Genomic DNA, 16,348 nt, shown 5'->3' on the forward strand with positions numbered 1-16,348 from the left:
GCTTGCTTGCCCGGCAGCAAGTGTCCTATCAGAAAGAGTATTCAGTGCTGCAGGTTCAATATTAACCGAAAAAAGGACTCGTCTGGCTACCCAAAATGTTGACGATCTAACATTCATTAAAATGAACCACAACTGGATTTCGAAATCTTTTGCCCCACCTTGCCCGGCCGACACCTAGCTTTCCTATGAAAAGCTCTTGCCTGTGAATTACTTTTCTAATGTCTAATTTGCTGCAGCTGATTGTACAGCATACGACATGTTTACACCTCCCTAAATGGCAAAACTCCCCACACGGGGCCGTGGTATCGCGACTTGGCGCAAGCACCCGTGAGACTGCTGTTTGTCTGAAGAGGTGGGTGTGCTCGCTTTTGGTTGACGGCATTGCTACTGGGTCCCTCATAGTACAATGTAGTGTCTCTGGCGGTGGTGGTGCGCACCCAACGTCAGACACACCGTTGTAACATGAGGGGCCCTGGGGCGGTCCCGCCGGCCTCAAGAGAGTTCCCCCCTACCCCAGCTCAAAATGTGCTCTACCACGTGCAAAATTATGTCGCACAGCTCCACCAATCTTTAGTCTATTCGCTGACATCATTCAATGTCTGGCACTGACAATACAAATTTGGAGACATCTATGATGCAACTTAAAGTAGTCTGTGTCTGTGTCCTATATTGGCACCATTAAATAGTTACTGCCAAATTACTATGTCAGAAACTCAGTAGATGAGCCCACCCCTGTACCTAAGTATGCCACCTTTTTTTTTGTTTTGGTTGTTTTGCGAGACATTAACATCTATTTATATTTTGGGAGTACTGGGACAGACACTCCTTGCACTACTCCTCCACTCACCACCAAGCTGCCTGTGTATCCATGTAACCGCTGTAAAACTGCCATGAGCCTATTGTTTGTTATTTTAGGCCTTTGATAGCCTGTCTGCGGTCCCTACTTTAAATACTCCTCCACTCACCACCAAGCTGCCTGTGTATCCATGTAACCGCTGTAAAACTGCCATGAGCCTATTGTTTGTTATTTTAGGCCTTTGATAGCCTGTCTGCGGTCCCTACTTTAAATACTCCTCCACTCACCACCAAGCTGCCTGCCCGTGTATCCATGTAACCGCTGTAAAACTGCCATGAGCCTATTGTTTGTTATTTTAGGCCTTTGATAGCCTGTCTGCGGTCCCTACTTTAAATACTCCTCCACTCACCACCAAGCTGTCTGCCCGTGTATCCATGTAACCGCTGTAAAACTGCCATGAGCCTATTGTTTGTTATTTTAGGCCTTTGATAGCCTGTCTGCGGTCCCTACTTTAAATACTCCTCCACTCACCACCAAGCTGCCTGCCCGTGTATCCATGTAACCGCTGTAAAACTGCCATGAGCCTATTGTTTGTTATTTTAGGCCTTTGATAGCCTGTCTGCGGTCCCTACTTTAAATACTCCTCCACTCACCACCAAGCTGCCTGCCCGTGTATCCATGTAACCGCTGTAAAACTGCCATGAGTAGTGTTGAGCATTCCGATACCGCAAGTATCGGGTATCGGCCGATACTTGCGGTATCGGAATTCCGATACCGGGATTCCGATACTTGCCGCGTATCGCATACCGGAATCGGAAGTTCCAAGATTCAAAATGCAGAAATTCAGCCAATGAGAATGATTCCAAGTGTGGGCACATCCTGTTTAGCATGGAGGGCATGAAACTACTGGCAAGGCTGTGATTGGCTGCTGAAATGATGTCATGCTGCAGTTTAAAAGTCGCTGGCGCCATTTTGCGATCACTCTGCTGTGAATTCAGTTAGTGACAGGACGCTGTTTGCTGACTGAGGGACAGTTTAGAGATAGCGATTTGCTTCTTTGTGCTTTCCAAAGGCTAATTTAGCAACCGCTGTGTTCACCTACTATTCACCTTGCTTTTGCCTTGTAGCGCTGTTTTCACAGCGATCTGCAAGGTCTGTGTGTGTGTGTGTGTGAGTGCAGCCCACTCTCTAGTCTGAGTGCAGCCACATAGGCCATCCATAGCTGGTTGTATTCAGTTCAGGGAGGGTGGTTCATTGCCTCATACTGTTCTTTTTTTTTTTTTTTTTTTTTTTTCAAGTAGTGTAGTCTGCTGCTAATTTATTCAAAAAAATCCTATTAGTGTCTTTCCACCCGTCTCCAGCTAATTTGTGGAAAAACACTACATAGGATAAAGTAGAGGAGGGTTTTTGGGCCTTGCAGCGCCGTTTACGGCTGTCTGCACGGTCTCCGTGTGATTGCAGCTCGCCCTGTAGTCTGTGAGCAGCCATAGCCTGGTTGTCTCCAGCTCAGGGTTGTTCACTGCGTCATACCGCCAAATCAATTTTAATTTTTTTTCAAGTAGTGTAGTCTGCTGCTAATTTATTTAAAAAAATCCTATTAGTGTCTTTCCACCCGTCTCCAGCTAATTTGTGGAAAAACACTACATAGGATAAAGTAGAGGAGGGTTTTTGGGCCTTGCAGCGCCGTTTACGGCTGTCTGCACGGTCTCCGTGTGATTGCAGCTCGCCCTGTAGTCTGTGAGCAGCCATAGCCTGGTTGTCTCCAGCTCAGGGTTGTTCACTGCGTCATACCGCCAAATCAATTTTCTTTTTTTTCAAGTAGTGTAGGTTGCTGCTAATTTATTTAAAAAAATCCTATTAGTGTCTTTCCACCCGTCTCCAGCTAACTTGTGGAAAAACACTACATAGGATAACGTAGAGGAGGGTTTTTGGGCCTTGCAGCGCCGTTTACGTCTGTCTGCACGGTCTCCGTGTGACTGCAGCTCTATCTGTTGTCAGTTCAGCCCCCAAAAAATAAATAAATAATAAAGTTCACCAAACACACCAGTTACACCACTTTACATTTGTGTAGGCCACATTAGCTCATATTAAAGTCTAGTCCACACTTTAGAAAATTAGTGTTTCTTATACCTGTTAGGAGGAGTTGCTCAGGAATAAGCACACAAATCCGTTAGTACTTTTCTGCTTATCTTTATCAGTCAACCAAGATGAAGAAGGCAGTGAGTAAGGCACGTGGGCGTGGGCGTGGGCGCGGAGCAGGGAGGGGACGTGGGGATTCTGTGCCTGCTGCGGGCACCGGTGACTCATCAGCACCCACTTTCACCAGGCAACAGTCGTTCATGCGCAGCTTTGTGTCAGAGCGCCGTACACCGCTGCTGCGTCAAGAACAAATTGAAGCTGTTGTCGGATGGATGGCAGCTAAAGCATCAACTTCCATTAGTGCCACATCCTCTCAGACACAGAGCACTGGAGAGCAGCCATCTGTCTCTTCACCACCTGCCAAATTGCCCAGGCAGACAGAGAGCCCAGGACAGGAACCGTCTCTACTTCTGTTCTCTGAATCTCTTGGCTTGGAAACAGGGGGCCAGCCAAGCAACATTGGAGAAATGGAAGAAGAGGCAGGGTGCAGTGATGCCCAACAGCTTTTTCTGTCTTCCTCTGAAGAGGCGGGTGGGCCAGTGGCTCCGGTCACCACATCGCAGGCCGCATCAGCTGATGATGACACTCAGGTGCCACTTACTGGTGCGTGCTCTGCTGCTGAGACTACCCAGGAGGAGCAGTTGGGGGCAGAGGGTAGTGTAGATGATGAGGTCCTCGACCCATCTTGGCGTGAGGGACAGGAAGGTGGTGGGAGCAGCTCTGAGGAAGAGATTCCCCGTACGGCCCAAAGAGGGAGAGGGAGGGGGAAGTGTCATGATTCTCAATGGCGAGAGAACATAGCCCAGCATATATAAGAACTAGCTCTTGGAAGATGGAATCTAAACTGACCATGAACTAAACCTGCCGCACAATTAACAGTAATAAGTAGAAAATACTTGGCACTCAGAAGGGTTTTTTTGCAAATTTGAGAAAACGATTTTTATTCGGTGCATCCAGTTCAATATTTTTAAACGTTTTCGGTCTTATACAATCAGACCTTCATCAGAAATAGTTGTGAGACTGCAAAGCATATATACAAAAGAGAAGAGAACATATTCAGATAACATTCATGATGCACAGCGTATACACAGATATATATAAGAAAAACAGCTCATAACATTGTACCATAACATATTGTCACATAAGTATGTGATAAGAAATATATTACAGCAACTGTGGCGGTCTACTCGAATCCAGCCTGGAGTGATGTGAGACGTGCGTCCTACGCTGAAGATGCTAGAGCTGGAGAGCGTGATAAGGATAAAAATATGTACAGTGAGGTGATATATACAGTCCAAAACCATGTAAACATGGGGCATGTGGCTGACAGGTAAAATTGCTCCATAAGGATACATGCTACGGAGTGGCCCCAGAAATACAGGAATGGGCGGGTATAGTGCACAGTGAACTGCCTAGAACAAAGAGAAAACAGGCAAATAAATACATAGGAAATTCAGTGTGATCCTCAGTGCTGGACCAAAAGGTCCCAGAAGTTATGAAAACATGCCAGTGAAGTCTAAGGAGTGACCACTCCGCGCCCAGGTCCCTAATGTAAAAAAGGTTAGGATTACTAGGGGATAAAATATAAGTACCTGGAGACCATAGTAAAAAGTAAGCAGATATAACCATGCGCTGGTTTAGGAATCAGCAATGGAGCAGGGGCGCAGGACGTCTAAAAAACAGCAGGGATGCCTATGAAACACTGCAATGCTAAAGCCAAGCTGTCCTAGTCCAAACGCCATTACACAATATATTACCTTATAGCAGGTGAAGATATGTGGCCAATACGCTGAATAGGCTGAACAGGGCAAGAGGCTGGCCGGGACAGTAGCGCTGTGGAGGCGACATAGCAGGGGTAATGAGTACCGCATATAAAAGATGTGGAGACGAGCATAGTGCCCTGAGAACCACTGCTGTACCTGTAACCGCCAGTATAGAAGACGCCGTGCTGCGAGGGAGAATGCGCTCCAGGGCTGCTGGGGGAGAAGGCACTTCCGGGTTTAAGAGCTGGCCACAGAGGGTCAGCTGACTAAGCGCGTCATAGGCTCATGTGATCGGAGAGGCTGCGCACGCGCACAGAGCAGGGAGGGGGACCGACGAACCTGGTGCTTGGAAGAGCTGGCGCCTGCGCAATAAATGACAGGGGCAAAGAGCTATTAGTCACGGAGTGTGTAAGGAATGCTGCAGGACGGCACAGAACCTAGAGGGTTAAATAGGGACTACGACGTCTCAGCTTTTGTATAACAGTATGTGTATATATATGTATCTACATGCATTAGAGGTGACACTAGCATGTTGGTGTAGCCTGATTATTGTATAGTATTTTTATCTGTGTTGTTTCATCATTGCTTCATCATTGTTTTTCCGTTTCTCTTCACAGAATCGTTAAAAAGCACTTTCTGCACCGTGCACTTCACTGGGTATAGTATGCACTCTTTTCTGCCATCTGTCATGTAGTATTTCTTATTCTTATTTCCCAGCATGCCAGAGTGACCTTCCCCTAGGATTTTGCCCCTGGGGGTTGCCCTCGCCGTTACTTAAGGTGCGCTGTGCCGTCCTGCAGCATTCCTTACACACTCCGTGACTAATAGCTCTTTGCCCCTGTCATTTATTGCGCAGGCGCCAGCTCTTCCAAGCACCAGGTTCGTCGGTCCCCCTCCCTGCTCTGTGCGCGTGCGCAGCCTCTCCGATCACATGAGCCTATGACGCGCTTAGTCAGCTGACCCTCTGTGGCCAGCTCTTAAACCCGGAAGTGCCTTCTCCCCCAGCAGCCCTGGAGCGCATTCTCCCTCGCAGCACGGCGTCTTCTATACTGGCGGTTACAGGTACAGCAGTGGTTCTCAGGGCACTATGCTCGTCTCCACATCTTTTATATGCGGTACTCATTACCCCTGCTATGTCGCCTCCACAGCGCTACTGTCCCGGCCAGCCTCTTGCCCTGTTCAGCCTATTCAGCGTATTGGCCACATATCTTCACCTGCTATAAGGTAATATATTGTGTAATGGCGTTTGGACTAGGACAGCTTGGCTTTAGCATTGCAGTGTTTCATAGGCATCCCTGCTGTTTTTTAGACGTCCTGCGCCCCTGCTCCATTGCTGATTCCTAAACCAGCGCATGGTTATATCTGCTTACTTTTTACTATGGTCTCCAGGTACTTATATTTTATCCCCTAGTAATCCTAACCTTTTTTACATTAGGGACCTGGGCGCGGAGTGGTCACTCCTTAGACTTCACTGGCATGTTTTCATAACTTCTGGGACCTTTTGGTCCAGCACTGAGGATCACACTGAATTTCCTATGTATTTATTTGCCTGTTTTCTCTTTGTTCTAGGCAGTTCACTGTGCACTATACCCGCCCATTCCTGTATTTCTGGGGCCACTCCGTAGCATGTATCCTTATGGAGCAATTTTACCTGTCAGCCACATGCCCCATGTTTACATGGTTTTGGACTGTATATATCACCTCACTGTACATATTTTTATCCTTATCACGCTCTCCAGCTCTAGCATCTTCAGCGTAGGACGCACGTCTCACATCACTCCAGGCTGGATTCGAGTAGACCGCCACAGTTGCTGTAATATATTTCTTATCACATACTTATGTGACAATATGTTATGGTACAATGTTATGAGCTGTTTTTCTTATATATATCTGTGTATACGCTGTGCATCATGAATGTTATCTGAATATGTTCTCTTCTCTTTTGTATATATGCTTTGCAGTCTCACAACTATTTCTGATGAAGGTCTGATTGTATAAGACCGAAAACGTTTAAAAATATTGAACTGGATGCACCGAATAAAAATCGTTTTCTCAAATTTGCAAAAAAACTCTTCTGAGTGCCAAGTATTTTCTACTTATATTTGACGGGTTGGATACCTAACTTGAGCACCTCCAAGATACCCTGAGTGCCGTGGTTTATATATTTCTACATGTTGTATCCTTACACGAGCACCTTGGACTATGTCTGAAACTTTTTCCTTCAACGCAGCAGAAGCGGCGGAAATCCTGTCGAAAGTAACTGCACCTAGCGACTTTCTACAAATCCCAACTAAAGAAATCAAGAACCGTGACTTGGAACGTGAGTCCAGAAGAGCGGTTAACCTAGAGCTACACATTGTTACAATAGCTGAGTACCTACGGGTCCAGAGGATTCCACGAGGCCTACGGGTCCCTCTACAACCAACCTTCTTCAGGGAGGATAAAGAGTACTGTGATAAGTTTGAACATATCCTGAACAAATGTTCAGCGGATCTCATGACCTTAACTCTCTCGTATCTTCAACAAAACCTGGACACAGTGAATGCTCAAGTAAATGCTATCGAAACCCAACTAACCAGTACCATGCCCCGGGAAGAATTCCAAGAACTCAAGATAAAGAATCAGGAACAACTACGGCTACACAGACTGGAGGTGGAAAAAAGGAAAAGGTCAAAGTTCCTACGGGATACCGAAGACTACCTGCAGAACCGTGTCTATCAGTGGCGGGCTACTCGGCATTTCACCAGACGGCACAGCTCGATAAGCTCTTCTGGTTCCACCGACAGCAGGCCCGGGTCTTCAAACTCTGCTTCTTTTTTAGGGAACAGTCGTGGCCGCCAAAGAGGAAGACGAGGCGGGGGGGCCAATGCAAGCGGGGAACCCAGAAACCAGGTGGCGACTCGCTCACAGGTAAGGACCTCCCCCTGGTAGTGAACATTTCGTCTAAAAGCTTGGACGCACACCAACTGGCCGTTCTCCAGAAGGGGTTGTCCTTCTGCCCAATGTACAAATTTAACTCTTTTGAACTCAGCATGGACCTGCAACGGTTCTATCGGAACCTCCGTTTGCGCGTTCATTTCTCAGCGCAACCTCCAGCGTTGGGTCCGGCTAGACAGGACAAATCGATTCTGGAACTCCACAAACTGGGGCTTCGGAACCATAGCCTCTATATGCCACCACGGTCCAATCCTCCAGTGGAAACTTTTGTTTCCCTTGTTGAGAGAGATATTCACAATCTCATCCGACAGATGGACCAAGGGAGCTTCCGGTACCAGACGAATCTTTCAACTGCAGAGAGACTTTCACTTGAACAACTTTCGTGTGATAAATCGTTAATCATTAAACCGGCAGACAAAGGTGGGGCTATAGTAGTGATGGACAGGACTGACTACCTGGATGAGGTATTCAGACAGTTGGGGGACACTAGGGTGTATAAAATATTACCACACAATCCGGTGAGCCAACTAGTACAAAAAATTGCACCCATTGCCGAGTTCCATTATCAACAAGGCACGATAGACAGCAAGATGAGGGATTTCCTCATCAAAAAGGACCCCATCACCCCCTTATTTTATGTACTTCCCAAGATACATAAGAGATTAACTAAACCTCCTGGCCGGCCCATTGTCTCCCTTACAGACTCAGTTTTATCACCACCGTCAATGGTATTGGAGAAAATTCTCACACCACTAGTAAAAACCACTCGGTCCTTCCTATTGGACACCAATGAGTTCATCCTAGCTATCAAATCTCTTGGCCCCATCTCTCCCTCCTCCCATCTCGTTACGTGGGATGTCGGTAGTCTGTATACGTCCATCGTGCATGAAAAAGGCTTAGCAGCTGTTGACAGTCTACTTGTCGAAAATAGGATCGACATCAAAATTCGTCATCTTTGTGCCGACCTCCTGGGGTTGGTTCTCAAAGAGAACTACTTTATGTTTCAGGATGTCTTTTATGCCCAGTTACAAGGTACAGCAATGGGCGCTAATGTAGCGCCACCTTATGCTGTAGCATACATGGCGGCCTTTGAGAACGATTTCGTATTCAATCATCCCCTATTCATAGATCATTGTAAAACGTGGCGTAGGTATATCGACGACATTTTTTGTATTTGGGATGGGCCCCTGGAGACATTGGTAGCATTTGATCAGTATATTAATAACATTTGGCCCGAACTTGGTTTTTCTATGCAATATGATAGGTCCAGGATCAACTTTCTGGACACCGTGATCTATAAGGATGAGGGTGGTCACTTATCCATCGATTTATATACCAAACCTACGGACCGCAATGGCCTTCTACATTTTACCAGCTGCCATCCACCCTCCATCAAAAATTCCATTCCAAAATCTCAATTCCATCGGGTTGACAGGATTGTCTCTGATGACAGTATTAAACAAACCAGACTCCTTGAGATGGAGCAAAAATTCATGGATAGGGGATACCCTCGGGGGATCCTGACCGAGGCCAAACGGAATATATCCGTCAGCAAACCCAAAGATAACCGCAAGAGAATCCCCTTTGTCTCTACGTTCCATCCATTCTCGGGCCTGATACAGTCCACCATCAGGAGGCACTGGGGGATTCTGACTAGAAGTTATCCCAACATTCCAGAGTTTAAATCACCATTTATGTCTTGTTTTAAGCGGGCAAGGAATCTCAAGGACAGATTGGTTAGTGCAGATGTTGGCTCGTGCACAACTGTCCCAAAACAGACCTTCTTACAGACCCAAAAAAAAGGAACATTCCCGTGCCTTAACTGCCTGCAGTGCAGCAACGTTCAGAGGGGCTCATCTGTCTCCCACCCCCAGACAGGCAAAGCTATTCCTATAAAAGGATTTTTCACCTGCGAATCCACACACGTAGTATATGTCATCAAATGCCCGTGTGGTCTGGCATACGTGGGGGAGACTACGCAGATGGTTAGAGAACGGGTGGCCCAACATAAGTCCACAATTCGATGCAATAAAACGCACCTTCCCCTTCCATACCATTTTTCCGATAGGAATCACAACATTTCTCAACTCCGGTTCCAGGTGTTGGAACAGGTAGACATACCTAGGAGAGGCCAAAATCGTACCAGCATGCTTCTCAGGAGAGAAGCATACTGGATTCACACTTTACAGACTCTAGAACCTAGAGGGTTAAATAGGGACTACGACGTCTCAGCTTTTGTATAACAGTATGTGTATATATATGTATCTACATGCATTAGAGGTGACACTAGCATGTTGGTGTAGCCTGATTATTGTATAGTATTTTTATCTGTGTTGTTTCATCATTGCTTCATCATTGTTTTTCCGTTTCTCTTCACAGAATCGTTAAAAAGCACTTTCTGCACCGTGCACTTCACTGGGTATAGTATGCACTCTTTTCTGCCATCTGTCATGTAGTATTTCTTATTCTTATTTCCCAGCATGCCAGAGTGACCTTCCCCTAGGATTTTGCCCCTGGGGGTTGCCCTCGCCGTTACTTAAGGTGCGCTGTGCCGTCCTGCAGCATTCCTTACACACTCCGTGACTAATAGCTCTTTGCCCCTGTCATTTATTGCGCAGGCGCCAGCTCTTCCAAGCACCAGGTTCGTCGGTCCCCCTCCCTGCTCTGTGCGCGTGCGCAGCCTCTCCGATCACATGAGCCTATGACGCGCTTAGTCAGCTGACCCTCTGTGGCCAGCTCTTAAACCCGGAAGTGCCTTCTCCCCCAGCAGCCCTGGAGCGCATTCTCCCTCGCAGCACGGCGTCTTCTATACTGGCGGTTACAGGTACAGCAGTGGTTCTCAGGGCACTATGCTCGTCTCCACATCTTTTATATGCGGTACTCATTACCCCTGCTATGTCGCCTCCACAGCGCTACTGTCCCGGCCAGCCTCTTGCCCTGTTCAGCCTATTCAGCGTATTGGCCACATATCTTCACCTGCTATAAGGTAATATATTGTGTAATGGCGTTTGGACTAGGACAGCTTGGCTTTAGCATTGCAGTGTTTCATAGGCATCCCTGCTGTTTTTTAGACGTCCTGCGCCCCTGCTCCATTGCTGATTCCTAAACCAGCGCATGGTTATATCTGCTTACTTTTTACTATGGTCTCCAGGTACTTATATTTTATCCCCTAGTAATCCTAACCTTTTTTACATTAGGGACCTGGGCGCGGAGTGGTCACTCCTTAGACTTCACTGGCATGTTTTCATAACTTCTGGGACCTTTTGGTCCAGCACTGAGGATCACACTGAATTTCCTATGTATTTATTTGCCTGTTTTCTCTTTGTTCTAGGCAGTTCACTGTGCACTATACCCGCCCATTCCTGTATTTCTGGGGCCACTCCGTAGCATGTATCCTTATGGAGCAATTTTACCTGTCAGCCACATGCCCCATGTTTACATGGTTTTGGACTGTATATATCACCTCACTGTACATATTTTTATCCTTATCACGCTCTCCAGCTCTAGCATCTTCAGCGTAGGACGCACGTCTCACATCACTCCAGGCTGGATTCGAGTAGACCGCCACAGTTGCTGTAATATATTTCTTATCACATACTTATGTGACAATATGTTATGGTACAATGTTATGAGCTGTTTTTCTTATATATATCTGTGTATACGCTGTGCATCATGAATGTTATCTGAATATGTTCTCTTCTCTTTTGTATATATGCTTTGCAGTCTCACAACTATTTCTGATGAAGGTCTGATTGTATAAGACCGAAAACGTTTAAAAATATTGAACTGGATGCACCGAATAAAAATCGTTTTCTCAAATTTGCAAAAAAACCCTTCTGAGTGCCAAGTATTTTCTACTTATATTTGACGGGTTGGATACCTAACTTGAGCACCTCCAAGATACCCTGAGTGCCGTGGTTTATATATTTCTGCACAATTAACAGTGGCCGGGTAGCGTGCCTACGTTTTATCCCTAGACGCCCAGCGCCAGCCGGAGGACTAACTAATCCTAGCAGAGGAAAATACAGTCCTGGCTCACCTCTAGAGAAATTTCCCCAAAAGGCAGACAGAGGCCCCCACATATATTGGCGGTGATTTTAGATGAAATGACAAACGTAGTATGAAAATAGGTTTAGCAAAATCGAGGTCCGCTTACTAGATAGCAGGAAGACAGAAAGGGCACTTTCATGGTCAGCTAAAAACCCTATCAAAACACCATCCAGAAATTACTTTAAGACTCTAGTATTAACTCATAACACCAGAGTGGCAATTTCAGATCACAAGAGCTTTCCAGACACAGTAACGAAACAGCAGCTGTGAACTGGAACAAAATGCAAAAACAAACAAGGACGAAAGTCCAACTTAGCTGGGAGTTGTCTAGTAGCAGGAACATGCAAAGAAAGGCTTCTGATTACATTGTTGACCGGCATGAAACTGACAGAGGAGCAAGGTTATATAGAGATTCCCACATCCTGATGGGAACAGGTGAACAGAGAGGATGATGCACACAAGTTCAATTCCACCAGTGGCCACCGGGGGAGCCCAGAATCCAATTTCACAACAGTACCCCCCCCTCAAGGAGGGGGCACCGAACCCTCACCAGAACCACCAGGGCGATCAGGATGAGCCCTATGAAAGGCACGGACAAGATCGGAGGCATGAACATCAGAGGCAGTCACCCAAGAATTATCCTCCTGACCGTATCCCTTCCATTTGACCAGATACTGGAGTTTCCGTCTGGAAACACGGGAGTCTAAGATCTTTTCCACAACGTACTCCAACTCACCCTCAACCAACACCGGAGCAGGAGGCTCAACGGAAGGCACAACCGGTACCTCATACCTGCGCAATAATGACCGATGAAAAACATTATGAATAGAAAAAGATGCAGGGAGGTCCAAACGGAAGGACACAGGCTTAAGAATCTCCAATATCTTGTACAAGCCGATGAACCGAGGCTTAAACTTAGGAGAAGAAACCCTCATAGGGACAAAACGAGAAGACAACCACACCAAGTCCCCAACACAAAGCCGAGGACCAACACGACGACGGCGGTTGGCAAAAAGCTGAGTCTTCTCCTGGGACAACTTCAAATTGTCCACTACCTGCCCCCAAATCTGATGCAACCTCTCCACCACAGCATCCACTCCAGGACAATCCGAAGATTCCACCTGACCGGAGGAAAATCGAGGATGAAACCCCGAATTACAGAAAAACGGGGACACCAAGGTGGCAGAGCTGGCCCGATTATTGAGGGCGAACTCCGCCAATGGCAAAAAAGCAACCCAATCATCCTGATCCGCAGACACAAAACACCTCAAATATGTCTCCAAGGTCTGATTAGTCCGCTCGGTCTGGCCATTAGTCTGAGGATGGAAAGCAGACGAAAAAGACAAATCTATGTCCATCCTAGCACAGAATGCCCGCCAAAATCTAGACACGAATTGGGTCCCTCTGTCAGAAACGATATTCTCCGGAATACCATGCAAACGAACAACATTTTGAAAAAACAGAGGAACCAACTCGGAAGAAGAAGGCAACTTAGGCAAGGGAACCAAATGGACCATCTTAGAGAAATGGTCACACACCACCCAGATGACAGACATCTTCTGAGAAACAGGCAGATCCGAAATAAAATCCATCGAGATGTGCGTCCAAGGCCTCTTCGGAATAGGCAAGGGCAACAACAATCCACTAGCCCGAGAACAACAAGGCTTGGCCCGAGCACAAACGTCACAAGACTGCACAAAGCCTCGCACATCTCGTGACAGGGAAGGCCACCAGAAGGACCTTGCCACCAAATCCCTGGTACCAAAGATTCCAGGATGACCTGCCAACGCAGAAGAATGAACCTCAGAGATGACTCTACTGGTCCAATCATCAGGAACAAACAGTCTACCAGGTGGGCAACGATCCGGTCTATCCGCCTGAAACTCCTGCAAGGCCCGCCGCAGGTCTGGAGAAACGGCAGACAATATCACTCCATCCTTAAGGATACCTGTGGGCTCAGAATTACCAGGGGAGTCAGGCTCAAAACTCCTAGAAAGGGCATCCGCCTTAACATTCTTAGAACCCGGTAGGTATGACACCACAAAATTAAACCGAGAGAAAAACAACGACCAGCGCGCCTGTCTAGGATTCAGGCGCCTGGCAGACTCAAGGTAAATTAAATTTTTGTGGTCAGTCAATACCACCACCTGATGTCTGGCCCCCTCAAGCCAGTGACGCCACTCCTCAAAAGCCCACTTCATGGCCAAAAGCTCCCGATTCCCAATATCATAATTCCGCTCGGCGGGCGAAAATTTACGGGAAAAAAAAGCACAAGGTCTCATCACGGGGCAGTCGGAACTTCTCTGCGACAATACCGCCCCAGCTCCGATTTCAGAAGCGTCGACCTCAACCTGAAAAGGAAGAGCAACATCAGGCTGACGCAACACAGGGGCGGAAGAAAAGCGGTGCTTAAGCTCCCGAAAGGCCTCCACAGCATCAGGGGACCAATCAGCAACATCAGCACCCTTCTTAGTCAAATCACTCAATGGTTTAACAACATCAGAAAAACCAGCAATAAATCGACGATAAAAGTTAGCAAAGCCCAAAAATTTCTGAAGACTCTTAAGAGAAGAGGGTTGCGTCCAATCACAAATAGCCTGAACCTTGACAGGATCCATCTCGATGGAAGAGGGGGAAAAAATGTATCCCAAGAAGGAAATCTTTTGAACCCCAAAAACGCACTTAGAACCCTTCACACACAAGGAATTAGACCGCAAAACCTGAAAAACCCTCCTGACCTGCTGGACATGAGAGTCCCAGTCATCCGAAAAAATCAGAATATCATCCAGATACACAATCATAAATTTATCCAAATAATCGCGGAAAATGTCATGCATAAAGGACTGGAAGACTGAAGGGGCATTTGAAAGACCAAAAGGCATCACCAAATACTCAAAGTGGCCCTCGGGCATATTAAATGCGGTTTTCCACTCATCCCCCTGCTTGATTCGCACCAAATTATACGCCCCACGGAGATCAATCTTAGAGAACCACTTGGCCCCCTTTATACGAGCAAACAAATCAGTCAGCAGTGGTAACGGATATTGATATTTAACCGTGATTTTATTCAAAAGCCGATAATCAATACACGGCCTCAAAGAGCCATCTTTCTTAGACACAAAGAAAAAACCGGCTCCTAAGGGAGATGACGAAGGACGAATATGTCCCTTTTCCAAGGACTCCTTTATATATTCTCGCATAGCAGCGTGTTCAGGCACAGACAGATTAAATAAACGACCCTTAGGGTATTTACTACCCGGGATCAAATCTATGGCACAATCGCACTCCCGGTGCGGAGGTAGTGAACCAAGCTTGGGTTCTTCAAAAACGTCACGATAGTCAGACAAGAATTCAGGAATCTCAGAGGGAATAGATGATGAAATGGAAACCAAAGGTACGTCCCCATGAGTCCCTTTACATCCCCAGCTTAACACAGACATAGCTTTCCAGTCGAGGACTGGGTTATGAGATTGCAGCCATGGCAATCCTAGCACCAAAACATCATGTAGATTATACAGCACCAGAAAGCGAATAATCTCCTGGTGATCCGGATTAATACGCATAGTTACTTGTGTCCAGTATTGTGGTTTATTACTAGCCAATGGGGTGGAGTCAATCCCCTTCAGAGGTATAGGAGCTTCCAAAGGCTCCAAATCATACCCACAGCGTTTGGCAAAGGACCAATCCATAAGACTCAAAGCGGCGCCAGAGTCGACATAGGCGTCCGCGGTAATAGATGATAAAGAACAAATCAGGGTCACAGATAGAATAAACTTAGACTGTAAAGTGCTAATTGAAACAGACTTGTCAAGCTTCTTAGTACGCTTAGAGCATGCTGATATAACATGAGTTGAATCACCACAATAGAAGCACAACCCATTTTTTCATCTAAAATTCTGCCGCTCGCTTCTGGACAGAATTCTATCACATTGCATATTTTCTGGCGTCTTCTCAGTAGACACCGCCAAATGGTGCACAGGTTTGCGCTCCCGCAGACGCCTATCGATCTGAATAGCCATTGTCATGGACTCATTCAGACCCGCAGGCACAGGGAACCCCACCATAACATCCTTAATGGCATCAGAGAGACCTTCTCTGAAAATCGCCGCCAGGGCGCACTCATTCCACTGAGTAAGCACAGACCATTTTCGGAATTTTTGGCAGTATATTTCAGCTTCATCTTGCCCCTGAGATAGGGACATCAAAGCTTTTTCCGCCTGAAGCTCTAAATGAGGTTCCTCATAAAGCAACCCCAAGGCCAGAAAAAACGCATCCACATTGAGCAACGCAGGATCCCCTGGTGTCAATGCAAAAGCCCAATCTTGAGGGTCGCCCCGGAGCAAGGAAATTACAATCCTGACCTGCTGTGCAGGATCTCCGGCAGAGCGAGACTTCAGGGACAAAAACAATTTGCAATTATTTTTAAAATTTTGAAAGCAAGATCTATTCCCTGAAAAAAATTCAGGCAAAGGAATTCTAGGTTCAGACATAGGTGCATGAACAACAAAATCTTGCAAATTTTGTACCTTCGTGGCGAGATTATTCAAACCTGTAGCTACACTCTGAAGATCCATTTCAAACAGGTGAACACAGAGCCATTCAAGGATTAGAAGGAGAGAAAGAGAGGAAGGCTGCAGTATAGGCAGACTAGCAAGTGATTCAA

At 46.6% G+C, this 16,348-nt stretch overlaps 1 protein-coding gene across 1 annotated transcript; it reads left to right on the forward strand.

The window, feature by feature from the left end:
• Positions 1-5,309: 5,309 nt before the first annotated feature.
• Positions 5,310-11,514, forward strand: LOC143773979 (uncharacterized). The gene is made up of 6 exons (XM_077261280.1): positions 5,310-5,355; positions 6,268-6,326; positions 6,438-7,608; positions 10,015-10,054; positions 10,967-11,025; positions 11,137-11,514. The coding sequence occupies exons 3-6, from the start codon at positions 7,179-7,181 to the stop codon at positions 11,154-11,156; spliced, it is 549 nt and encodes a 182-aa protein (XP_077117395.1). The 5' UTR covers positions 5,310-5,355; positions 6,268-6,326; positions 6,438-7,178; the 3' UTR covers positions 11,157-11,514.
• The last annotated feature ends 4,834 nt before the right edge of the window (positions 11,515-16,348 follow it).

Source organism: Ranitomeya variabilis, chromosome 5, assembly GCF_051348905.1.
Source record: "Ranitomeya variabilis isolate aRanVar5 chromosome 5, aRanVar5.hap1, whole genome shotgun sequence".
Classification (NCBI taxonomy): Eukaryota; Metazoa; Chordata; class Amphibia; order Anura; family Dendrobatidae; genus Ranitomeya; species Ranitomeya variabilis.